This window comes from Spermophilus citellus (assembly GCF_964194105.1).
Source record: "Spermophilus citellus genome assembly, chromosome: X".
Taxonomy (NCBI): Eukaryota; Metazoa; Chordata; class Mammalia; order Rodentia; family Sciuridae; genus Spermophilus; species Spermophilus citellus.
The window spans coordinates 66,625,690-66,651,485 of record NC_138190.1 but is presented as its reverse complement, the minus strand read 5'-3'; the positions used below and the strand labels follow the sequence as shown (position 1 = coordinate 66,651,485).

The 25,796-nt window shown below is 39.9% G+C and overlaps 1 protein-coding gene across 1 annotated transcript in view; it reads left to right on the top strand.

Moving 5' to 3' along the window:
- SLC16A2 (solute carrier family 16 member 2) overlaps window positions 1-25,796 on the top strand; it is a 115,678-nt gene that overhangs the window by 75,953 nt on the left and 13,929 nt on the right. The window contains exon 2 of the mRNA XM_081278023.1: window positions 23,383-23,527. Within this exon, the coding sequence (XP_081134149.1) occupies window positions 23,383-23,527 (145 nt within the window). The remainder of the gene's footprint in view (window positions 1-23,382; window positions 23,528-25,796) is intronic.

Below are 25,796 nucleotides of genomic sequence, written 5' to 3'. Positions count from 1 at the left end.
ATTATAATAAGTGCTATATAAAAATATTTTATACACATATAATTTTTCTAGAATATTAAAGTAGTTAAAAATATTGGACAATATTGAAAATTAGGTATATTTATATATATATATATATGTCAATTTTAAAAGTAGATAAAGTGGTAAGTATGCAATATGCTTTCTTGACAAAAGTGTGTGTGTGTGTGTGTGTGTGTGTGTGTGTGTGTGTGTGTATCTGGAAGAATACATACCAAGGTAAAAATATTTGTCTCCTAGTGATTAGAATTTTGGATTTTTTTCCTTGCTTCTCTGTTTCCTAATTATTTATTTATTTTGGTACCAGGGATTTAATCCAGGGGTACTTAACCACTGAGCTACATCCCAGCCCTTTTTTATATTTTATTTAAATTTTTTTTTAGTTATACATGGATACAGTCTTTATCTTGTTTGTTTATTTTTTATGTGGTGCTGAGAATCAAACAGTTCCTTACATGCTTGAGGCATGCACTCTGCCACTGAGCCACAATCCCAGCCCCCTTTTTTTATATTTTAGTTACAGACAGGGTCTTGCTGAGTTGCTTCAGGCTTCACTAAATTGCTGAGGCTGGCTTTGAACTCATGATCCTCCTGCCTCAGCCTCCCAAGTCACTGGGATTACAGGCATGTGCCACTGTGCCTGGCCTTATTATACATGACAATAGAATCCATTTTGACACAATTTATAGAAGCATGGAATATATCTTGTTGTAATTCAGTCCCCAGTACCTCTCCTTCCCCTCTGTTCCCTTCCTACTCCCCCTGCTCTCTTCTCTCTATTCATATTTCTGCCATTTACCCATAGTTGTTTTTTAAATTAATTTCTTATGGTTGTATATGATAGTGAGATTCACTGTGATGTATTCATATGTGTACATAGGAAAATTATGTCAGATTCATCCAGTTATCTTTCCTTATCCTATCCCTCCTCCCTTTTCTTTATTCCCCTTTGTCTAATCCACTGAACTTCTATTCTTTCTTTATCTCCCTCCCCCATTGTGGTTTAGCTTCCACATATCAGAGAAAATGTTCAACCTTTGGCTTTTCAGGATTGGCCTATTTACTTTGTAAAAAGTTATAGCTATTTTAATAAGTAGAAAAATGTTACTGTATCTTTAAAGTCACTTTATTGAGGCACAACTGATATATAATAAACGGACTATATTTAAAGTGCACAATGTGATAAATTTTATTTATGTATATATTATGAAGCTGTCTTGTATTCAAGATGATGAGTATATCTATCATCCCCAAAAGTCCTCTCCTTAAGCACAGGCAACCACTGCCATTCTTTCTGTCACTGAATGTAGTTTCTATAATTTTATATAAATGGAATAAAAAGTAGTTACTTTTTTACTCTGGCTTCTTCTCACCATAATTGTTTTGCAATTCATCTATGTCATTGCATGTATCAATAGTTCATTCATTTTATTGCTGAGTAGTATTTCTTGGTATTTCTATATCACAATTTGTGCAACCATTTACATCTTGATGGACATTTGAGTTGTTTCTAGTTTTTGACTATTACAAATATAGTTGCTATGGATATTCATTCACAAGTCCCATGTGGACACATGCTTTCATTTTTTTTTTAGCTTGTCGGGTCTATGTTTAACCATTTGAGGGACTTCCAAACTGTTTTCCAAAGTGACAGCACCATTTTACATTCACAGCAGCCATGCAATTGGAGCTGACAGTTCCAGTTGTTTCAAATCCTCATCAACACTTGGTATAGTCAGTTTTAAAAATTTTTAGATGTTTTAACAGGTGTGTGGTAACCTCCTATTGGGTTTTGACTTGCATTTCTCTAATGACCAACGATATTGAACATCTTTTCATGAGTTTTGTAGCATTCATATGTCTTTTTTGGTGAAATGTGGATTCAAATTAATTGGGTTTTTTAACTTTCTTATTTTTGAGTTTTGAGAGTGCATCCATGTGCATGTGCGTGCGCTCTCTCTCTCTCTCTCTCTCACACACACACACACACACACACACACTTCTTTACCAGACATATAACCAGCAAATATTTTTTCCCAGTCTGTGGCTTATGTTCTAATTCTCTTAAAACTGTCTTTGTTGTTTTGAACAACCAACAGTAAAAATTTTAAAAAACCCTGTCTTTGAAGAGTAAATTTTAAAATTTCAATTAAGTCAATTTCATGTATTTTCACACCTTATGTTATTTGTGTTCTCTTTAAGAAATCTTTGCATAACCCAAGATCACTATGATTTTTCTCTTGTTTTATAGTTTCATTTCTTACATTTACATGTCTGAACCATTCTGAGTTAATTTTTGGATATTGTGTAAGATAGAAATCAACTTTATTCTTTGCAATGTATATATTCAGTTGATTCTGAATAATAGTTGAGAAATTATTTCCCTGTTGAATTGTCTCAACACATTTGCCAAAACCAACTAGATTTATATGTGTGGGCCCATTTCTAGACTCTCTATTCTGTACCGTATGTCTATCTTTATGCCAATAGTACACTGTCTTGATTGCTATAACTTCATAAAAAGTCTTAAAATCAGGTCATGTAAGTCTCCCAAATTTGTTTATCAAAATTATTTTCTCAACTCTAAGTTCTTTATGTTCACATTGACTTGAAAATAAATGTCCCAAATTCTAAAAATCCCCACAACTTTGCTGGAATTTTTATTAGGATTACATTGTATCCAAGGACAATTTAGGGGTGAATTGACATCTTAACAATATTATGTCTTCTAATTCATGAACAAGGTGTTTCCCTCCATTCATGTAAGTCTTCTTTAATTTTCTAAGAACCATTTTATAATTTTCAGGGTAGAAGGCTTACACAATTTTATCAAGTTTATTCATAAGTTTTTCAAATTTTTGTGATGTTGCAAATGTTATTTTTATTTTAATTTTTTTTGCTATGAATTGCTGATATATATATAAATATAATTGATTTTTGCATGTTGATATATCATGAGATCTTTTTCTTTCTTCTTCTTCTTTTTTTTTTTTTTTTTTTTTTTTTGGTACTGGAGATTGAACCTAGGGGCACTTTACCACTGAGCTACATCCCCAGCCCTTTTTATTTTTTTATTTTGAGACAGAGTCACACTAAATTGCTGAGGGTCTTGCTAAATTGTTCAGGCTGGCCTTGAACTTGCAATTCTCCTGCCTCAGCCTCCTGAGTCACTGGGATTACAGACCACTGCACCCAGCATGTGTCCTGAGGTCTTGCTTAACTCATGTGTTAGTTCTAGTAGCTTTTTGGTAGAGTCTTTTGAGTTTTCTAGGTTGATAATCATGGAAAGAGTTTTTTCAATATTTATTTTTTAGGTGTAGTTGGACACATACCTTTATTTATTTATTTATTTTTATGTGATGCCCAGAATTGAACCCAGGGCCTTGCACATGCTAGGTAAGCGCTCAACTGCTGAGCTAAAACCCCAGCCCGGGAAACAGCTTTACTTATTTATTTCCAATTTGTCTGTCTTTTATTTCTTCTTGTTTTCTTAGTGCAATAGTAAGAACCTCCAGCAGAATGTTAAATAAAACTAGTGAGAGCAGACATCTTTTCTTTATTCTTTATCTTAGAACCAACCTTTCATTATTATGATGTTAGCTATAGGTTTTTCTATAGTTGCCCTTAATCAGGATGAGAAAGTCCCCTTCTACTTCTAGTTTGCTGAGAATCTTTAAAAATCTTGAATGGCTATTGAATTTTGTAAGATGCTTTTTATCCATATATTGACATGATTATATTTTTTATTTTTAGTCTGTTATAATTGCATATTGCATTGATTGATTTTTTACATTTCTTGGATAAATCCTACTCAGTCATGGTGTTTTGTCCTTTTTATATATCATTGAATTCAATTTGCTAAAATGCTATTAAGGTGTTTTTTTAAAATGCACTTATAAGGGACATTTTCTGTACTTTTGTTGTGATAACTTTATCTGGTTAGGCTTCTAGAATAAGCTGGAAAGTGTTTCCTTCTATCGGGAGGAAGAATTGTGTAGAATTGGTATCATTTTGCCCTTAAATGTTTGTAATACACCTATGAAGCCATTTTGGTTGTCCCCTCTATGATTCTTAAGAGCCCTTTCATCTTGGACATTCTGCAATTCTAGTAAGATTCTTTCCAGTTTAGATGTGTATCTCTCCTCTTCTCTTTATATCTTATCCATCTATCTCTACCTCCTTCCAGTTTCCCATATCTTCTATTAAGTGACAATCTGAGTCTGACAGTCTGAGTCTGTAGGCATTTGTGTTGCCTTCCCAGAGGAAAGTGGAGGAAATTCTTTCATTTCATAGTTTATTCCAACTCTGGTATGTTTTGGTCATATAACCACTTGTAATCTGCCTTAGTAACTAGAGTAGATAACTGACCATTGTTTGAAAAACAGTGGGTGCCAAATCAGTAAGCCATAGGCCATTAGGTAAAGCCAAGTTATACCTGAAGGACTGGGACAGTAGTTAGCCTGCTATCTCAAACTTGGCATGGTCACTCCTTGAGATGGGTCTCTGTGGGCCTCAGTCTGACTATCTGTAAAATAAGGAACTAGACCTCTAGATTTTTGTACTCTGAAAAAGGAAGTAAATAAACAATAATAGCAAGGGAAAGGAGGCCAAATGACTGAATAAGGGGTGAAACATTAACATATTTTCAATGATTATTTGGTTTAAAAGTTTTGAAACTGAAAAGTAGATAATCCATGTATTGAGACAAGGCATGGAAGAATAATAATAGGGTTTGTTTAGGTGTCGAATGCTTGGAAAAGAATGTTTTCCAATATTGCCGGGTCATACCATAAAAAACCCTCACTACATTTTAATATTGAAAAAAAGAACACAGGGAAGATCAAATGCCAGGGCAAATATGAAAGTAGTTTTTGTCTTTTTAAATAAAGGCGTACCACCAATCTGGAGCAGAGTCCCAGACACAATGGATGGATCATGAGTTGCTAACAAAGCAAATGGGTTTAGAGAAACTGGGAGCTCTTCAACATAATGTATGTCAGAAAATGGAAAAGGGGGCTGGAGGGGTTGCTCAGTGGTAGAATACTTTCTTAATGTGTGGAAGGCCCTGGGTTTGATTCTGAGCACTGAAAAAGGAGAGAGAAGAAGGAAGAGGGGAAGGAGGAGAAAAGGAAGGAGGAAAAGGGAGGGGAGAGGAGAGGAGAGGAGAGGAGAGGAGGGGAGCAGAGAGGAGAGGGGAAGAAAAAAAATTTGTAATCACCTTCCCTGAGCAAGAGTATTTTATCTATTCACTGGTCAGCTACATAGCACTTAACTGTGGCCCCTGCACAAAGCTAGGGAAATAGTTAAAATTTGAAGCTCAACGGGTGGTTCCTTTCCTGGTCAGCCAAAGAGAAAATGGAGGTCAGAGATCTGACAGCTCAGTCCCTATGGAAAAAGTAGGGTGTTGCATTTCTCCCCTCTAAAAGTCCCCAGCTGATGCCAGAAGTGCTTTTACCTACATTGATCAATTGATTGATTGATTGATTGACTAGATATTGTTATGTGACCCAGGCTGATCTCAATCTCCTAGTCTCAAGCAATTCTCCCTCCCAAGTATTTGAATGATAGTACATGCCACAATGACCACCCACCTACCTCCTTTTAAATGTGTTCCACTGATGCTTCCAGTCATCTAGCTAATGAGTGATGATCACCTGACCAGATGTACTAGCATAGTCACCACAGTCCTGACCTGCCTGCCACCTACTCCACACTCTCCCCTTACCCTGCCTATACCATTCCAGTCACCGTCACTTATTCCCACTAGATTTAGACTCTCCACCAGGTTCTGAGAACTCTGAAAGCGTATGGAGACGAGACAGAAGGAAAGGGATACTTCTGGCAACACAAACTCCAATTCGTGGTGCTATTCTCTCCACTAAGCACTGCGCATAGCAGCTGTATAGCTAAGCTTCGAATGAGATCTCTTAATCCTATTTGCTATGCTTTCATTATACTATGCACCTTGTCAGGAAGCAGCAGGGGGCTCTTGAATAGAGCCACCTCTGCCCTCATGTCACCCCTCCTTACCTCTCTCACTCATCTATCCCTTAACCAGTTTTGGCCTTTCATTGGCTATGCTCCATCATTCCCTCATTTAAACTTTTGTTAGTTTCTCACAATAACAGGAATTTGTGAAAGCCTGTAATTTATTTGGAGAGTTTGGCTCTTGGAGTACCCTCTCTCCCTCTTTTAACTCGGGGGGGGAGAGCTTGGAGTGCTTGGTTTTTGGCAAACAAGAAATAAGGAATCTGGTCCCACATTTGAGTTCTTTTCTGAGCGGTCTCCCTATACTTCAAAGACATTTGCCTGAGTGCCTGGGTAAGGATCCAGGGCACTAATTGGGCACTTGAGTGAAAAAAATGTTGAGGATGAGGAATCTGGAAGGCTAACAGGTCCAGGATAGAGCTAAAAAAGCCAGGGTTCTGACCTTGTGCTGCCCAGGCCCAACAGAAACCCCACAGCTATGGGTGCTTAGAGGAGGAAAGGAAGGGCTTGCCTGCTGAATACAGCCATTGTGTTCATTTCAACTACAGGCCTTTTGGGGTGAACTGTCATTCACCTGGAGGTAGTGGTTGAGGTTGAAAAACATTTCTGGGGACTACTAGGTGAAAGGAGTGGATGGTGGTGTGTTAGTCAGTTTTTCATCATTGTGAACAAAATACCTGACAAGAATAACTTAGAGAAGGAGAAGTTTATTTTGGCTTATGGTTTCAGAGATTTCAGTGCATGATCAGCCTCTTCCATTGTTCCATTGCTTGGGACCCAAGGTGTAACAGAAGATCATAGTAGAAGGGTGTGGAGGAGGAAAGCTGCTGGGTTCATGGCAGTCAGGGAGAGGGAGGGAGAGAGGGAGAGAGAAAGGAGAGAGACAGAGAGTGTGGGACAGAGGGAGAGAAAGATGGAGGGAGGGAAAGAGAGAAAAGAGAGAGAAGGAGAGAGAGAGAGAGAGAGAGAGAGAAAGAAACACAGAAAGTCAGGAACAAAATATATAATCCACAAGGACATGACCCCAGTGAACTACTTCCTTCAGCCATGCCCTATCTGCCTATAGTTACCACCCAGTAATCCAAATTATTAATCCATCAAATGGATTAATCCACTAATCCACTAATTAGGTTATAGCTCTCATAATCTAATCATTTAGCCTCTGAACATTCCTGCATTGCCTAACATATGAGCTTTTGGGGAGGACACCTTATATCTAAACCATATCAGTGGGTTTATATATAGTTGAACCTCAGAGGCCAGGGCTTTGTTGCAAAGAAAATTTGTCAGAAATTAAGCACTTCCTTAGCACTTGGTACAGCTGTGAATTGAAAATAATGCCCTCTGCATGATGGGAAATTATGGAGTCCCGTCTCTGATTTTTCCAAGTTTGTTTAGAAAGATGGTATTCTTTGGTTGAAATCTACTTTTCACTCTTCCCAACTCTCCCATAATCTCAGCTGTTTCATCAAAATCTCTTTGTTCTCCCCATGTGACAGCAGGGGTAATAATAAGAAACAAATAGAATCTGGACTTTGAGTCCAGATTGAAAACTGTCAGAGTTATCAAAAAGTTTGACTATTCCTTGCATTTTCCAAAAAACAGAAACCAAGTGGAAAAAGGGCGAAGGCAAGTATTAATGCTCATTTATTAGTGATATGCTCATTTATTTATTTATTTATTTATTTTTTATTGTTGGTCGTTCAAAACATTACATAGTTCTTAATATATCATATTTCACAGTTTGATTCAAGTGGGTTATGAACTCCCATTTTTACCCCGAATACAGATTGCTGTATCACATCAGTTACATTTCCATTGATTTACATATTGCCATTCTAGTGTCTGATGTATTCTGCTGTCTATCCTATTCTCTACTATCCCCCTTCCCCTCCCCGCCCCTCCCCTCCCCTTTTCTCTCTCTACCCCCTCTACTGTAAATCATTTCTTCCACTTGTATTATTCTTCTCTTATCCCTCCTTTCCTCTTATATGTAATTTTGTATAACCCTGAGGATCACCTTCCATTTCCATGCGATTTCCCTTCTCACTCCCTTTCCCTCCCACCTCTCATCCCTGTTTAATGTTAATCTTCTTCTCAAGCTCTTCGTCCCTACCCTGTCCTTGGTTACTCCCCTTATATCAAAGAAGTCATTTGGCATTTGTTTTTTAAGGATTGGCTAGCTTCACTTAGCATAATCTGCTCTAATGCCATCCATTTCCCTCCAAATTCTATGATTTTGTCATTTTTTAATGCAGAGTAATACTCCATTGTGTATAAATGCCACATTTTTTAATCCATTCATCAATTGAAGGGCATCTAGGTTGGTTCCACAATCTTGCTATCGTGAATTGTGCTGCTATGAACATCGATGTAGCAGTGTCCCTGTAGCATGCTCTTATTAGGTCTTTAGGGAATAGACCAAGAAGGGAAATAGCTGGGTCAAATGGTGGTTCCATTCCCAGCTTTCCAAGAAATCTCCATACTGTTTTCCAAATTGGCTGCACCAATTTGCAGTCCCACCAACAATGGACAAGTGTACCCTTTTCCCTGCATCCTCTCCAGCACTTGTTGTTGTTGGACTTCATAATGGCTCCCAATCTTACTGGAGTGAGATGGTATCTTAGGGTGGTTTTGATTTGCATTTCTCTGACTGCTAGCGATGGTGAGCATTTTTTCATGTACTTATTGATTGATTGTATGTCCTCCTCTGAGAAGTGTCTGTTCAGGTCCTTGGCCCATTTGTTGATTGGGTTATTTATTATCTTATTGTCTAATTTTTTGAGTTCTTTGTATACTCTGGATATTAGGGCTCTATCTGAAATGTGTGGAGTAAAGATTTGTTCCCAGGATGTAGGCTCCCTGTTTATCTCTCTTATTGTTTCTTTTGCTGAGAAAAAACTTTTTAGTTTGAGTAAGTCCCATTTGTTGATTCTAGTTGTTAACTCTTGCGCTATGGGTGTCCTATTGAGGAATTTGGAGCCCGACCCCACAGTATGTAGATCATAGCCAACTTTTTCTTCTATCAGATGCCGTGTCTCTGATTTAATATCAAGCTCCTTGATCCATTTTGAGTTAACTTTTGTGCATGGCGAGAGAAAGGGATTCAGTTTCATTTTGATGCAAATGGATTTCCAGTTTTCCCATCACAATTTGTTGAAGATGCTATCCTTCCTCCATTGCATGCTTTTAGCCCCTTTATCAAATATAAGATAGTTGTAGTTTTGTGGAGTGGTTACTGTGTCCTCTATTCTGTACCATTGGTCCACCCACCTGTTTTGGTACCAGTACCATGCTGTTTTTGTTACTATTGCTCTGTAGTATAGTTTGAAGTCTGGTATCGCTATACCCCCTGATTCACACTTCCTGCTTAGCATTGTTTTTGCTATTCTGGGTCTTTTATTATTCCATATGAATTTCATGATTGTTTTATCTATTTCTACAAGAAATGCTGTTGGGATTTTGATTGGCATTGCATTGAACTTATAGAGAACTTTTGGTAATATCGCCATTTTGATGATGTTAGTTCTGCCTATCCATGAACAGTGTATATTTTTCCATCTTCTAAGGTCTTCTTCTATATCTCTCTTTAGGGTTCTGTAGTTTTCATTGTATAAGTCTTTCACCTCTTTTGTTAGGTTGATTCCCAAGTATTTTATTTTTGGGGGGGATATTGTGAATGGAGTAGTTGTCCTCATTTCCATTTCAGAGGATTTGTCGCTGATATACAGGAATGCATTTGATTTATGCATGTTGATTTTATATCCTGCCACTTTGCTGAATTCATTTATTAGCTCTAATAGTTTCTTTGTAGACCCTTTTGAGTCTGCTAGATATAGAATCATGTCATCTGCAAATAGTGATAATTTAAGTTCTTCTTTTCCTATTTTTATGCCTTTAATTTCTTTCGTCTGTCTAATTGCTCTGGCCAGTGTTTCGAGGACTATGTTGAACAGAAGTGCTGAGAGAGGGTATCCCTGTCTTGTACCAGATCTTAGAGGGAATGCCTTCAATTTTTCCCCATTCAGAATGATGCTGGCCTGTGGCTTATCATAGATTGCTTTTACAATGTTGAGGTATGATCCTGTTATCCCTAATTTTTCTAGAGTTTTGAACATAAAAGGATGCTGTACTTTGTCGAATGCTTTTTCTGCATCTATCGAGATGATCATATGGTTCTTATTTTTAAGTCTATTGATGTGGTGAATAACATTTATTGATTTCCGTATATTGAACCAGCCTTGCATCCCAGGGATGAATCCTACTTGATCATGGTGTATAATTTTTTTGATATGTTTTTGAATCCGATTCGCCAGAATTTTATTGAGGATTTTTGCATCTAGGTTCATTAGAGATATTGGTCTGTAGTTTTCTTTCTTTGAAGTGTCTCTGTCTGGTTTAGGCATCAGGGTGATGTTGGCCTCGTAGAATGTATTTGGAAGTTCTCCCTCTTTTTCTATTTCCTGAAATAGCTTGAAAAGTATTGGTGTTAGTTCCTCTTTAAAGGTTTTGTAAAACTCTGCTGTATACCCATCCAGTCCTGGGCTTTTCTTAGTTGGTAGTCTTTTGATGGTTTCTTCTATTTCCTCTATTGTTATTGGTCTGTTTAGGTTGTCTATATCCTCCTGACTCAATCTGGGCAGATCATATGACTTAAGAAATTTATCTATGCCTTCACTATCTTCTATTTTATTTGAGTATAAGGATTCAAAATAATTTCTGATTATCTTCTGTATTTCTGAAGTGTCTGTTGTGATATTGCCTTTTTCATCCCGTATGCTAGTAATTTGGGTTCTCTCTCTTCTTCTCTTCGTTAGTATGGCTAAGGGTCTGTTGATTTTATTTATTTTTTCAAAGAACCAACTTTTAGTTTTGTCAATTTTTTCAATTGTTTCTTTTGTTTCGATTTCATTAACTTCAGCTCTGATTTTAATTATTTCTTGCCTTCTACTTCTTTTGCTGTTGTTTTGCTCTTCTTTTTCTAGGATTTTGAGATGAAGTATGAGATCATTTATTTGTTGGTTTTTTCTTTTTTTAAGGAATGAGCTCCAAGCAATGAATTTTCCTCTTAGAACTGCTTTCAATGTGTCCCATAGATTCTGATATGTTGTGTCTGTGTTTTCATTTAACTCTAAGAAGTTTTTAATTTCCTCCTTGATGTCTTCTAAAACCCATTGATCATTCAGTAACCTATTGTTCATTCTCCAAGTGATGCATGATTTTTCCTTCCTTCTTTTATCGTTGATTTCAGTTTCATTCCATTATGATCAGATAAGATGCATGGTATTATCTCTACTCCTTTATATTGTCTAAGAGTTGCCCTGTGACATAATATGTGATCTATTTTTGAGAAGGATTCATGTGCTGCTGAGAAAAAAGTGTAACTACTTGATGTTGGGTGGTATATTCTACATATGTCAATTAAGTCTAGGTTGTTAATTGTGTTATTGAGTTCTATAGTTTCCTTATTTAACTTTTGTTTGGAAGATCTGTCCAGTGGTGAGAGAGGTGTGTTGAAGCCCCCCATGATTATTGTATGGTGGTCTATTAGACTCTTGAACTTGAGAAGAGTTTGCTTGACGAACGTAGCTGCACCATTGTTTGGGGCATATATATTTATGATTGTTATGTCTTGTTGGTGTATGGTTCCCTTGAGCAGTATGCAGTGTCCCTCTTTATCCCTTTTGATTAACTTTGGCTTGAAATCTATTTTATTACATATGAATATGGACACTCCTGCTTGTTTCTGCAGTCCATATGAGTGGTATGATTTTTCCCAACCTTTCACCTTCAGTCTATGAATATCTTTTCCTATCAAATGCGTCTCCTGTAGGCAACATATTGTTGGGTCTTGTTTTGTGATCCATTCAACTAGCCTGTGTCTCTTAATTGGTGAGTTTAAGCCATTAACATTTAGGGTTATTATTGAGATATGGTTTGTTCTTCCAGCCATATTTGTTTATTAATGTTACTAAACCTGATTTGTTTTCCTCTTTGATTACTTTCCCCCCTTTACTGTCCTACCTCCCACTGTTGGTTTTCAATGTTATTTTCCATTTCCTCTTCCCGTAATGTTTTGCCAAGGATTTTTTGAAGAGATGGTTTTCTAGCTGCAAATTCTTTTAACTTTTTTTTATCGTGGAAGGTTTTAATTTCATCTTCCATCCTGAAGCTTAATTTCGCCAGATACACGATTCTTGGTTGGAACCCATTTTCTTTCAGTGTTTGAAATATATTATTCCAGGATCTTCTAGCTTTCAGAGTCTGTGTTGAGAGATCAGCTGTTATCCTGATTGGTTTACCCCTAAATGTAATCTGCTTCCTTTCTCTTGTAGCTTTTAAAATTCTCTCCTTATTCTATATGTTAGACATCTTCATTATAATGTGTCTAGGTGTGGATCTCTTATGATTTTGCACATTCGGCGTCCTGTAGGCTTCTAGGATTTGGGATTCTGTTTCATTCTTCAAGTCTGGGAAGTTTTCTCCTATTATTTCATTGAATAGATTGTTTATTCCTTTGGTTTGGAGCTCTGTGCCTTCCTGTATCCCAGTGACTCTTAAGTTTGGTCTTTTAATGTTATCCCATATTTCTTGGATGTTCTGCTCATGGTTTCTTAGCAGACTTGCTGAGCTGTCTATGTTCTTTTCAAGTTGAAATACTTTGTCTTCATTGTCTGATGTTATATCTTCTAAGTGATCTACTCTGCTGGTAGTATTCTCAATTGAGTTTTTAAGTTGGTTTATTACTTCCTGCATTTCTAGGATTTCTATTTGTTTGTTTTTTATTACCTCTATCTCCCTGTGAAATTGATCTTTTACTTCCTGGATTTGTTTATGTAGTTCCTTGTCAAAGTGATCTTTCATTGTCTGATTTTGCTGTCTCATGTCTTCCTTGAGACTCCAGATCATCTGAAGCATGTATATCCTGAACTCTTTATCTGACATTCCATCTGTTGCAGCTATTACCTCTTCTAAAGTTGAGTTGACCTGCATTGTTTGTGGTCCTTTCTTTCCTTGTCTTTTCATACTGCTCGCGTTTCTTTCTGCTTGGTGAAACTGTTGTGTTTTTGAAATTTTCCCCCTATTTATTTATATTGCTCTTGTATAGTTGGGAAATCTCCCTTGCAGGGCGGGTAGTGTCTGTGTTCCTCCTCTAATTAGGGTGATCTGTCTACCACGCTGGTCGGTCGCAGGTCTGCCCACCCTGCGGGCGCGGGTGGCGGCTCTGCTCTGCCCCCACTCCGATTGTGGTGACGTAACTACCACGCCCTCGGGTCGTTGGTCCTGATCCGGATGTGGGCGGCGGCTCTGCTCGGCCCCTACTCCAATTGGCGTGACGTGTCTACCACGCTGGGAGGCCTCTAGGCCTGTTCCGCCGGTGGGTCGCAGGTCTGCCTACCTTGCGGGCTCGGGCGGCAGTTCTGCTCAGCCCCCACTCCCAGTGGGGGTACCTGACTGCCTCTCCAATGGGTCGCTGGGCCTTTTCCTGACACGGGCGGCCGCTCTGCTCCACCCCCACTCCAACCAGTGTGACGTGACTGCCTCGGTGCTACTTGTCCACCATGCTGGCAGGCTACCAGGCCTGTCCTGCCAGTGGGTCGCAGGTCTGCCTACCTTGCAGGCTCAGACGGTGGCTCTGCACAGCCCCTACTCCAAATGGGGTGACTTGGCTACCGCGCCGTCGTCGGGTCGCTGGTCCTGTTCTAGGCATGGGCGGCTATTCTCTTCGGCCCCAGCTGCAGTTGGGGTGTCGTGATACCACGCCGGCGGGTCACTTGGCCTGCTCTGGGCGCAGGCGGCAGCTCCACTCTGCCCCCCTGGCCCCCACAGCACCCAGCAGGACCCGGACCGAGAAGCAGTCACCGCAGGTTCCCCAGCCCTGGGCCAAAGCAGCTTCGGGAGCCAGAACCCGGCCTCTCCCATCCCGGCCACGCCCCGCTAGGAGCAGGCTCCACGGAGCGACCCCCACGGGTTCCCCAGCCCCAGGCCAAAGCAGCCCCGGGAGCCAGAACCCAGCCGCCCCAGCTCAGCGCCCGCTCCACTTGGAGCTGGCCTCAACACGCAGTCTCCGCAGGTTCCCCAGCCCTGGGCCAAAGCAGCCCGGGGAACCAGAATCTGGCTGCTCAAAGCCTGGTGCACACCTTGCCAGGAGCGAGCCCCAAGGAGTATTCTCCACAGGTTCTCCAGCCCCGAGCCTGAGCGATCTGTCTGCGAGACGCAGGCAAGTACCAGCCTGAAATCACCTGTTCTGTAGGTGAATGAGCTGAGATCAGTAGAAAACAGGGATGGTTACATCAGCTCTCCAAGATGGCGGCTGCTATCCTCCTCCGTGGTCCGACCGGTGTCGAGAGTCGAACTGGACCGCTTCTCTCCTCTGTCTCAAAGCCAGAGCTCAGCACTAAGCATGGCCATTGCACCACTGGCAGGAGCCCCCAGAATCCGCATCGCTGCACTCCTGCTCCAGCACCTCGTCGCTTCCCAGCGTGCGCCGCAGACTCCAGCTGCGGGGCGGTCCGCCGATCAGGCACTGCGACCCTCCGTGCGGAGAAATCGCCCGCGACCGAGCCCCCGCAGCCGAACCTCGCGCGATGGAAATCAGTCCACTAGATTCTGGAGCACCTCAATTTCACTGGAAATTCCCAACAAGATAGCCTTCAGCTGTTTCACCTCGTCTTTCTCCCGCACAGTGACGTGGCGCACTGGGGTGATGCACTCCCTTCGCCGCCATCTTCCCCTCCTCTCAGCGATATGCTCATTTATTAGTGACATGTTCCCTACCCCACTGTCAGATCCTTGAAGTCAAAGACCATATCATTATTATATGACTGTTGGTTCTATTCTTTTTGGGGTAGGGGTATCTGGGATTGAACTCAGAGGCCCTCAACCACTGAGCCACATCCCCAGCCCTATTTTGTATTTTATTTAGAGACAGGGTCTCATTGAGTTGTTTAGTGCCTCACCATTGCTGAGGCTGGTTTTGAACTCGCGATCTTCCAGCCTCAGCCTCCCAAACCACTAGAATTACAGACATGCGCTACTGTGCCCAGCTGTTGGTTCTTTTTTTCAAATTGTCCATTGCTTGGTTATTTTTCTCTTACTAAATTTCCTCTGATAACCTATCCCACTATCCTTTAAGTCTTATACTATGTTGTTCTTCATTCATTAATCTATTAGGCTACTTTTCTTTCCCTTAATATAGTAAATTTTCCTTCACTTGGAGTGTTTGATTTCTTTAAAAATCCTTAGACAATTTAATTCTGGTCATGAATCACAGGATTTTATAAATTGTATTGCCCTATTATAAGAAAAAACATGTTCCCTACCCCACTGTCAGATCCTTGAAGTCAAAGACCATATCTGTATGTTACTTATTTAGCATCCTCAATGCAAGTGGGGTAGCCATGTGTCTGGGCCAAAGATAATGTTAAATAACTGTTCAATAAATGAATATTATACATGGGTGACTTGATTTAAAATATGTATATGTTTAGCATTAATAACTGTATCAAGAGCTGGAGTTGTGGCTCAGTGAGAGAGCACTTGCCTTGCATGCATGAGGGTTCGATCGTCAGCACCACATAAAAATAAATAAATAAAGATATCATATTCATCTACAACTAAAAAAATTTTTTTAAAAAACCATCAAGGCACTTTTCCCTATTCCTTGCATGAAATACATCTAAAACTGATGGACCAGAAATGCCAGTGAAAGCAGAAAAAGATTGATTCTTTAGCTAAAGGACCAGGAAAGGGGCAGCCTAGCAAGACAGAAAATCTTTAGACAACAACCTCTCTACTCCAGGCAAACACCATGGAAGAAAAAATGCACCCCACTCACACTTTGTCAGCAAAGGCCTAGGAGGGATCTTAGATTTCTACATTCACCCAGCTTCAGAAGGTGCCCCAACATGCCAACCTCCCATGCTGAAGTGGTGTCAGAGAAAAGTAAGTAGGGATTCAGAAGTTTCTTCCCCTCTCAGTGGTAACAAGGCCTACCCCTCCCCCACAGCGTCAGTGGAGACCTTGTAGGGAGCCTGGACTTTTACCCTTGCCAGACTGTAACCTCTGACCACCCCTCCTGTTCCTGGAAAAGTGCCAAAGTGGTGTCAGTGAAGGCCAAGTAGGACATTGGGACTTTCACTATCACCTAGTATAGTGTCAGTTGATACCACATGGGAAACAGTAACAAGGGATCCCTACTCCTTTCAATAAAGAAGGTATCAGAAGAAGCCTAGTTGGGATCTTGACCAACTGCTACTCCTGCTCAGCAATATCAAGGTAACCTTCCTCCCCAGTGTATCAATGGAGGCCGAGCCGGGAACATGGACTTCCACCCTCATTTGTCAGTGCTGCCTGGTGCTGCCTGGCTGGCATGTTGTCAGAGGAGGCCTGCTAAAGCACAAGATTTTAATAAGCTCCGGAGTCTAACAACAAAATGCCCAGGATACAATAGAAAATCCCTTGTCACACCAAGGACCAGGAAAATATTGACTTCAATTTAAAAAGACCATCAAGACCAAGATGACACAGAAATTAAACTTGGCAAGGATTTTAAAGCAGTTATCATAAAAAATGCTATAACAAGCCATTAAAATCATACTTGAAATAAATGAAAAAAAAGCCACAAAATCTCAGCAAATAAATAAAAGTCATAAAAACAAAACAAATGGAAATTTTTAGAACTGAAAAATATAATAAGCCAGGCATGGTGACCCACACCTGTAATCTCAACTTTCTCCAAAGGCTGAGGCAGGAGGATCACAAGTTTGAGACCACCCTGGGCAACTTACTGATACCCTGTCTCAAATAAAAAAATACAAAGGGCTGGAGATGTGGCTCAGTGTTAAAGTGCTTGCCTAGAATATGCAAAGCCCTGAGTTCAATCCTCACTACTGAAAAAAATACTAACCAAAATCAAATAAGCCTTATTGGGTAGATTCCACACCAGACTAGAGAAGACAGAGGGAAGAATCAGTGAACTAAAAATATAGAACAATAGGAATGATAAAATCTGAAAAACTTAGAGAAAATAGATTGGGGAAAAATGTGAACACAGCTTTGGGGACCTGTGATGATATAACAAAGGGTCTCTCATTTCTGCCATAGGAGGATTCCCAGAAGGAGAGGAGAAAAAAGATGGGGCTGAGAAAGTACTAAATAAAATAGTGCTGAAAACTTCCCAAATATGGAAAAAGATATAAGTGTCTAGTTTCAAGATGCTGAGTAGACCCCAAAGACAATGGACTACAAGAGATCTATGCCAAGACACATCATAGTTAAACTTCTGAAAACTAAATACACACATGAACATACATACACAAAAAATAATCTTGAAAACAGTGAAAGAGAAATGACACATTAACTCTAAGGGGGAAACAATTCTAAGACAATAGATTTGTAATTAGATATCATGGAAGGCAAAAGGAAGAAGTGGCACAATATTCTAAATGCTGAAAGAAAAACCTAGAATTGTATAATCAGTGAAAATATCCTTCAGGAATGAATAGGGAAACCAAAGCATTCTCACATGAAGGAAAACTAAGAGAATTTGTTATTTATATAGACCTACCCTAAAAGAAAGGGTAAAGCCAACAAATCCCACTATTATGTATAATTATAATGTACCAATAAAAAGTAGAACGAAAAAGAATGGCTAAAGGAGTTTCTCTAACTAGAAAAGAAATAATAAAAGAAGGGATAGGAAATATCAGGGAGTGTCTTAGTCAGATTTTTTTTTCTGCTGTAACTAAAAGACTCCACCAAAACAACTGTAGTGGAGGAAAAGTTTATTTGAGGGCCACAGTTTCAGAGTCTTAATCCATAGAAGGCTGGTTCCATTCCTCAGGGCCCGAGGTGAGGCAGAACATCATGGTGGGAGAGCGTAGCAAAGGGAAGTGGCTCACATGATGATCAGAAAGCAGAGAGAGAGACTCCACTAGCCAGATACAAATATATCCCAAAGCCACGCCCCAATTCACCTCCTCCAGTCACACCCTACCACTTCAGTGACCACTCAGTTAATCCCTATCAGGGCATTAAATCACTGATTGGGTTAAGACTCTCATAACCCAATAATTTCTCCTCAGAACCTTCTTGCATTGTCTCACATGTGAACTTTTTGGGGGATACCTCACTTCCAAATCAAAACAGAGAGAAATAACAGTGAAAAGGGTAAAATAATGGGTAAATATAATGGGTTTTCCTTCTCTTTTTGTATTTTCTAAATTATGTTTAACAGTTAAGGAAGAATTATAACCATAACTGATGTGGTTATCAATCTATATAGAGGAAATATTCAAGATGACTGGGATATTATATACATATGTGAATTCTTTGAATTTTTAGTAGCATCTTAAAAAGTCATACAAAGGGATGCACTCAAGCACTATCAGTTAAAACAGAATTCTAAAAACTGTTTAAGTAAACTGCATGCAGGCAAAAGAAACTAGAGTTCATAATAAACAAAAATAAAATGGCCCTAACATATATGTGATTATATCAAATGTAAAAGCTCTAAATACATCAATTAAAAGACAGAGTTTGGCAGAGTACATGGGTGGGGGGAAAGCTATGCTTCAACTATATGTTGTCTCCAAGAAACCCACTTCAAATATGTATTTCCAAAGGATTATTTTAGGTGTCAAAATGTCAACATCAAAGGTTAAGCCAATGTCAAAGGTTATATACTATACGATTCCATTTATATAACTTTCTTGAAATAAGAATATAATAGATATGGAAAACAAATCAGTGATAATTTCTAGGAGTTAGGGATGGTGGGAGAATGGGCTGGGTGTGACTACAAATGGATAGCACAAAGGAGACCTTAGTAGTTTTGGAATTCTTGTGTATCTTGATTGTGATGATGGTTATAGGAATCTACGCATGATAAAATGATACAGAACTATACACACACATTATACCACCATCAGTTTCCTGACTATTATATTGTACTATAGTTACATAAGGGGAAACTGGGTGAAGGGTTCATTAAACCCCTTTGAGCTACTTCAACTGTTTTCTGTGAATCAATAAATTATTTCAAAATAAAAATATTTTCCAAAATTAAGCAGATACCTGGGCATGGTGGTGTGTGCCTGTAATTCCAGAGGCTCAGGAGGCTGAGGCAGAAGGATCGTGAGTTCAAAGCCAGCCTCAGCAAAAACAAGACCCTAAGCAACTCAGTGAGACTCTGTCTCTAAATAAAATACAAAATAGGGCTGGGAATTGGCTCAGTGGTCAAGTGCCCCTGAGTTTAATCCCCAGTAACGCCCCCCCCCCCCAATTAAGGTGTGGTGGTGCACACCAGTAATCCCAGTGACTCAGAAGGCCAAGGCAGGAGGATTGCAAGTTCTAAGCCAGCCTTAGCAATTTAGTAAGGACCTAAGCAACTTAGCAAGACCCCATCTCAAAATAAAGAACAAAAAGGGCTGGGGATGTAGTTCAGTGCTAAAGCACTCCTGGGTTAAATCCCCAATACCAAAAAAACAGACAAAAAAGCAGATTAATTTTTAAAAGCTACATCAAATTCAATTTACACTTTCTTAGACTGTACAAAAAGTACCTTACAAGCTGAATCATCAGTTTTCATTGTCTTGTATATACTCAGAAGGGTTAATCAATAGTGAGTTCTGGCTATAGAGTGTCAGTAAAATTATTTACTAAATTTAGCTATGTTTTCCTCTTCAACAATGCATCTAAGCTATTTAAAAAAAAATCTGGCCAGAACAAAAGTATATATACCATAAATGAGATTTTTTAGTTGTAGTTGGATACAATACCTTTATTTATTCATTTTTATGTAGTGCTGAGGATTGAACCCAAGGCCTCACACATACTAGGTGAGCGCTCTACCACTGAGCCACAATCCCAGCCCCATAAATGAGATCTCTAACTGGTACTTCCTGTTTTTCTACCTTCCCCTGCCCACTTTTTGGTGCTAGAGATTAAACTCCAGGCCTCACACATGTTAAACACATGCTGTGCCACTGAGCTACACTCCTAGCCCCTGCCCTCACTTTTTAATAACATCAAATTTAGAGATATAATTTAAGTATGATAATATTTATGCTTTTTATATACTTGGTTTTCCAGTTTTATTTTTGGTGCTGGGGATTAGAGCCCAGGCTTCCTGCATGCTAAGCACTTGGTCTACCACTAAGCTATATCCCCCAAAGAGTACCACTACCACAATCAAGATATATAACACTTCCATTATACCCCAAATTCTCTCATGCCTCATTCTATATTCAACCCTCTCACACCATCCCCTCCCCTGATACCAACCAATTTGGCGGGGTTTTTTGTCCCATAGTTTTGTCTTATCCAGAATTTCTTATGAGTCACTTGAGTTTGACTTCTTTCACCTAGTATAAGGCCTTTGAGAATTGTACAAGTATCAATAGTTCATTCTGGTTTGTTGGTGAATTTTATTCTGCTGCATTAATGTAATACCCATTTGTCTATTTATTCATCAGTTGAAGTATATTCAGGTTGTTGCCAGGTTTGAGCAATTATGCAAAAAGCTGCTATAACCGTCTAGGTAGAGGTTTTTGAATGAACATAAGTTTTTGTTCATCTTGATTAAATACCCAGGAGTGGTATATGATGTGGTAAATATATGCTTAACCTCATAAGATGCTGCCAGACTTTTCAAAAAAGTGTACTATTTTTCATTTCTCCCAGCAGTGTATAAGATTTCCATTTCCTCCACATCCTCCCCAATACTAAGTATTATCATTTTTAAAAGCCTTTTTAGTGGGTATGTAGGGGGTATCCCACTGTGGTTTTAATATGCATTTCTTAAATGATTAATCATGTTGGGCATCTTTTCATGTGTTTAATTACTATTCATATTGTGTGTGTACGATGTCTTTTCAAGTCTTTTGCCCATATTTTATATAAGATTGCTTGCTTTTTTTCTTTTTGAATTGTGAGAGTCAATTCACACTTATGTGCTGGATACCAGTCTTTTGCCAGATATGTGCATTGTAAATGTTTCCCCCAGTCTATGGCCTGCCTTTCACTTTTGTAACTATTTTTTCAAAGAATAGAAGTTTTAAATTTTTATAAAGTCTAATGTGTCAAAATTTTCTCTTATAGATCATACTTTTAAAAAATATTTATATTTTGGTTATAGTTGGACACAATACCTTTATTTTACTTATTTATTTTTATGTGGTGCTGAGGATCTAACCCAGAGCCTTGCCCATGCTAGGCGAGGGCTCTACTGCTGAGCCACACCCCAGCCCCTGGCTCATACTTTTTTATGAATATCTGGAAATCTTTGCCTTACCAAAAGTCAGAAGGATTTTTTCTCCTATACTTTCCTCTGGAAATTTTATAGTTTTTTACATTTAAGTCAATGATCCATTTTACATTGTTTTTTTGTATATGATGTAACTGTTAATATTTCCAAAACACTCTCTCTCTCTCTCTCTCTCTCTCTCTCTCTATATATATATATATATATATATATATATATCATTATGACAATTTTAAAAAACTTTGAGGAAGGCACAGTAAGAATTTTAATCCCTATTTCACAGATGAAAAAATTAATTAATTAGAGAAGTGCTATGTAACATCTCAAGGTTCCACAGCTGATAAGAGGTAAAATTGTAATGAAAGTCCAGATTTCCTGATGCCCCCAGCCAGTATTTTGGGAGTCAGGCATCATGGGCTCAGGACAGGTCCCAGAAGTGAAGATTCCTGGTGGGGATTTGAGCATCCTACTTGGCACTAAGGTATGGGACACAAGTGGTAGACTAGCACTACTCCTTTGGCCTACCTGGGGCTCTACAGTTGAAGAGAGCCAGAAGCTGATCCAGAGCCCTACTTAGCTGACACTCATTGAATACTTTTTGATGATGATGATGATGATGAAGACTTGGAACGTGTTCAGAAGAGAATTCTGAAAATACAGAGTTGGAAATTAAAGCTAAGAAGAAAAATTAAGGAACTACGATTATTTATCCTGGAAAAGAGAGGCTCAAGATGAAACTTGATAATAGCCTTCAAACAAACAAATGAAAAAAGAAAATTTAGGTTCTCCTTCTGAGGGCTGAGCAAGGGGAAATGGTCTGGAAGAATCTAAGTAAAATGGCAAATTTCTTTCTCCCTGGTCAGGATTGTTATAGATACTTAGATTTTATTTTATTATTATTATTATTTTTTTTTAATTTTTTATTGGTTGTTCACAACATTACAAAGCTCTTGACATATCATATTTCATATATTAGATTGAAGTGGGTTATGAACCCCCAATTTTACCCCCAATGCAGATTGCAGAATCACGTCGGTTACACATCCACAATTTTACATAATGCCCTATTAGTAATTGTTGTATTCTGCTACCTTTCCTATCCCCTACTATCCCCCCTCCCCTCCCCTCCCAACTTCTCTCTCTACCCCATTATTTTATTATTATTATACTAATAATAGTAATTATTATTATCCCCAGCCCTTTTTTATTTTTTATTTCATGATAGATCTCTCTAGGTTGCTTACAGCCTTGCTAAGTTGTTGAGGCTGGCTTCGAACCTGCTATCCTCCTGGCTCAGCCTCCTGAGCTGCTGGGATTACAGACATGTACCACCACACCCAGCTGATACTTAGCTTTTAAAAACAGGATACTCTCACTGGGCATGGTGGTACATGCTGTAATCACAGAGATTTGGGAGATTGAGGCAAGAGGATCACAAGTTTGAGGCCAGCCTCAGTAACCTTGTAAGACCCTGCATTAAAATAAAAAGGGATAGGGGTATATCTCAGTGATAGAGTGGCCCTGAGTTTAATCCACAGTACCAAAATAAAATAAAAACAGGACTTATTATTTGAGTTGGAATCAGAGATTTGCCAAACATGGGTTCTGATGGAGGATTTTAGGATGAGGTTACATAGCCCTCTTGCACAGTGTCCTTAGAAATCTTTAGGTGGCCCCTGAATCTTCTCTATACCCTAGTACAATTCCAGAAGATTTTCGTCTTGACCTTCTCTGCTCCTTAGTCTTAGCATCTTCACAGAGTTGTCCCAATGACCAAGACAAACCTGACTATAGCTCCTAAAAGCTAACCCCCATGCTCCTTGCCCTTGAATCCAAGTAGCCCAGTGCCTAATGCTACAGATCTGGCTTAGTGTCCCCCAGAAAGGCCTAAAATGTTGGCAAGTCCAAATGTGACCCCAGCATTGGAATCCCCTGTTTTATAATATCTAGCATCTGCTTGCATACCTTTCTGACCAGCAGGGACCAGCAGGCTGACAATGCAGGCCAATGCAATGACCCCCTGAACAGCCAGAGAAGAAGAACTGAGATACCAGCAGCATAACCAGGTACCACATTAAGCTACAGTGTCTTTATGCTTCTTTTCTCTGCAGCATGGGTAGGAGCCCTTGCGATGGGTATGATCTTCTTCTGTTCTCCCATTGTGAGTATATTCACTGACCGACTGGGCTGCCGAATCACAGCAACTGCGGGCGCTGCTGTTGCTTTCATTGGCCTCCATACCAGCTCCTTCACCAGGTAAGGCTAGGAGTTGCTGGCTGTTTCTCCACTGGCTTCTTTTTGGACTTCAGCTAGAGACACTCTTCTCATTGTAGGATCCTCTATGGCCCTGGCCATATGGGACTCTCAAAGACCCTGCTCCCAGGATTCATAATCCAATGGATTCATCTAGATAGGGTCTGAAGGACACATTTGAAGGGAATATCCCCAAAGAGGACCCAAGAGTTCCAAAGAGTTGGAAGGAGCCTAAGCCTGATAGTTCATAGATCTGGGTCCAAGCCCAGTTTTTGCCACTAAATGGCTATGGAAAACTGATGGGTATCATTCTCCTGTCTGTGCCTCAATTTGTCTATCCATAACATGGGAGAATTAAATCAAATGATCTTTCCAGGATTCTCCAAGCTCTACCACTCTATTTCCTTTCAATGTACCACACATGTCATGAGCTTGCCTTTCTTCCCAGGAGTGAACTCTTGAGTAAGCCTCTAGTATTCGAGAATTTTTGAAGGGATCCAATCCTGAAAAAGCAGTCAGCTGAGCCCAAAGCTATTTAACATGTCTGGCCCTTTCCCGGATATCTCTGGCTGCCAATGGATAGATGATTTGGGGCAGATAAAGAGTTATGTCTTTGACATGATAAAGATGTTTAACAGGGCTGGTGTTGTGGCTCAGTAGTAGCGCGCTTGCCTAGCAAGCGCAAGGTCCTGGGTTCAATCCTCAGCACCACATAAAAACAAATAAAGGTATTGTGTACAACTACAACTAAAGATTAAAAAAAGATGTTTAACAGCATCCCTCATTGAGTTACAGACCCAGAACCCAGCAGCTCAGCTGGGTATAGGCTAACATATTAATGTTGATCAAAGGTAAATTTGAACCCTAGTCCTACTGCTCCCTACTGGCAGAACTAGGTAGTATTAATCAAGAAACAGGCTTTAAGTTCATCTGTGCTTTCTAACGAGTCCTGCAGAAGTATGTGTATAGGGGATGGGAGAATAAAGACCCTACATCATAGTTGGAGGAATATGGGGTTCCTAAAGAACTCCATTTTCTTTCTTCTAGACACTTTAGAACTTATGGCACCTCCTCCTTCCAATCTTCCTGGGCTGATGTAGGAAAATGCTGGGCTGGAGACACGGAAGTGGCCATAGTGACATGTTTGCAATGGGGGCAGAGCTAACTTGTCAGAAACTTGCTCTCAAAGCATAAGGTTCCACTCACGGTAGAGAATGATAATTGTGTTCTGCCTCAACTGGGCTCCATGAGGGTGAGCAGCATTTCTGGCTGCTCAGCCTGCCCTCCAGCAGAGCTCAGATTTGGCTTGCAGTGATTTCTTGGCTCCATCCCATCAAATTGGGACAGAGGAGGGAAAACCATGCCCTGCCTGGAACCTGCTCAGCCCTCCCAGGACAGCAGCTTCAAACCTTTTCAAGACCCCTCTGGTGGTCAGCCTCATTTTGCCCCCAGCAAGCTGGTGCCTGGTTTCTTGTGGGGAGGAGCTAGCAACTCCATTCTCAGTACTGCATAGCAGAGGCCTGTTGCTTGAGGCACAGCAGAGCAAAGTGTAAACAAATTAGCAACATATGGATCCCATTTCCTTTCCAATTCACATGAGCTCAGTCACTGGAGGGGAAGGAGCTCAGATGTGGTATTTTCTTCTGGAATTCTTCTTTAGGCACACTGGAGTAGGCGTTCTGTTCTCTAGCCCCTGACCCCTTACCCCATTTGCTCTTTCTGTAAGAACATTTCCAGAGCCAAGAAACTTTCTGGATGGCTTCACATCTAGTGGAAAAATGGTTCTACTTGTGGCTAGAGATCCAAGTCATCCTTCCTGTTGTCTCAGTCAGAGCTCTGAGTTCTTCTGGATGACATGGAACTGGGTAGAGTACAGGCAGGGCTGATGAGGCTTTGGCAAGCCCAACTCAGGAGCCTACTGTCTTTTGGCCCAGCTAGAAACAAATTCACCACACAGCACCCTAACTAAATCTCAAGTTTTGCCCATACAGGCCCCTCTCTGAAGGTCTAGCTTCTCTCCCTAAGATAAGTCCCATCCCAGACCAATCCCATAGGGTACCTAGAATCTAATGGAGGAAGCCCTAAGGAACCTGACAGAAGAGCAATTGGCTTAGCTATGTGTAACAGGTAGAAACAGCCTGTTTGAAACCAGAACCCCTGCCCACATCTAGTGATTACAAGCAGACAGAAAGTAACAGTTACGAAAGCTATCTTAGAATCATGGGGGCTAACACCACATCTTCTCTGAAGCATAGACTGAGTCCTTGAGTAT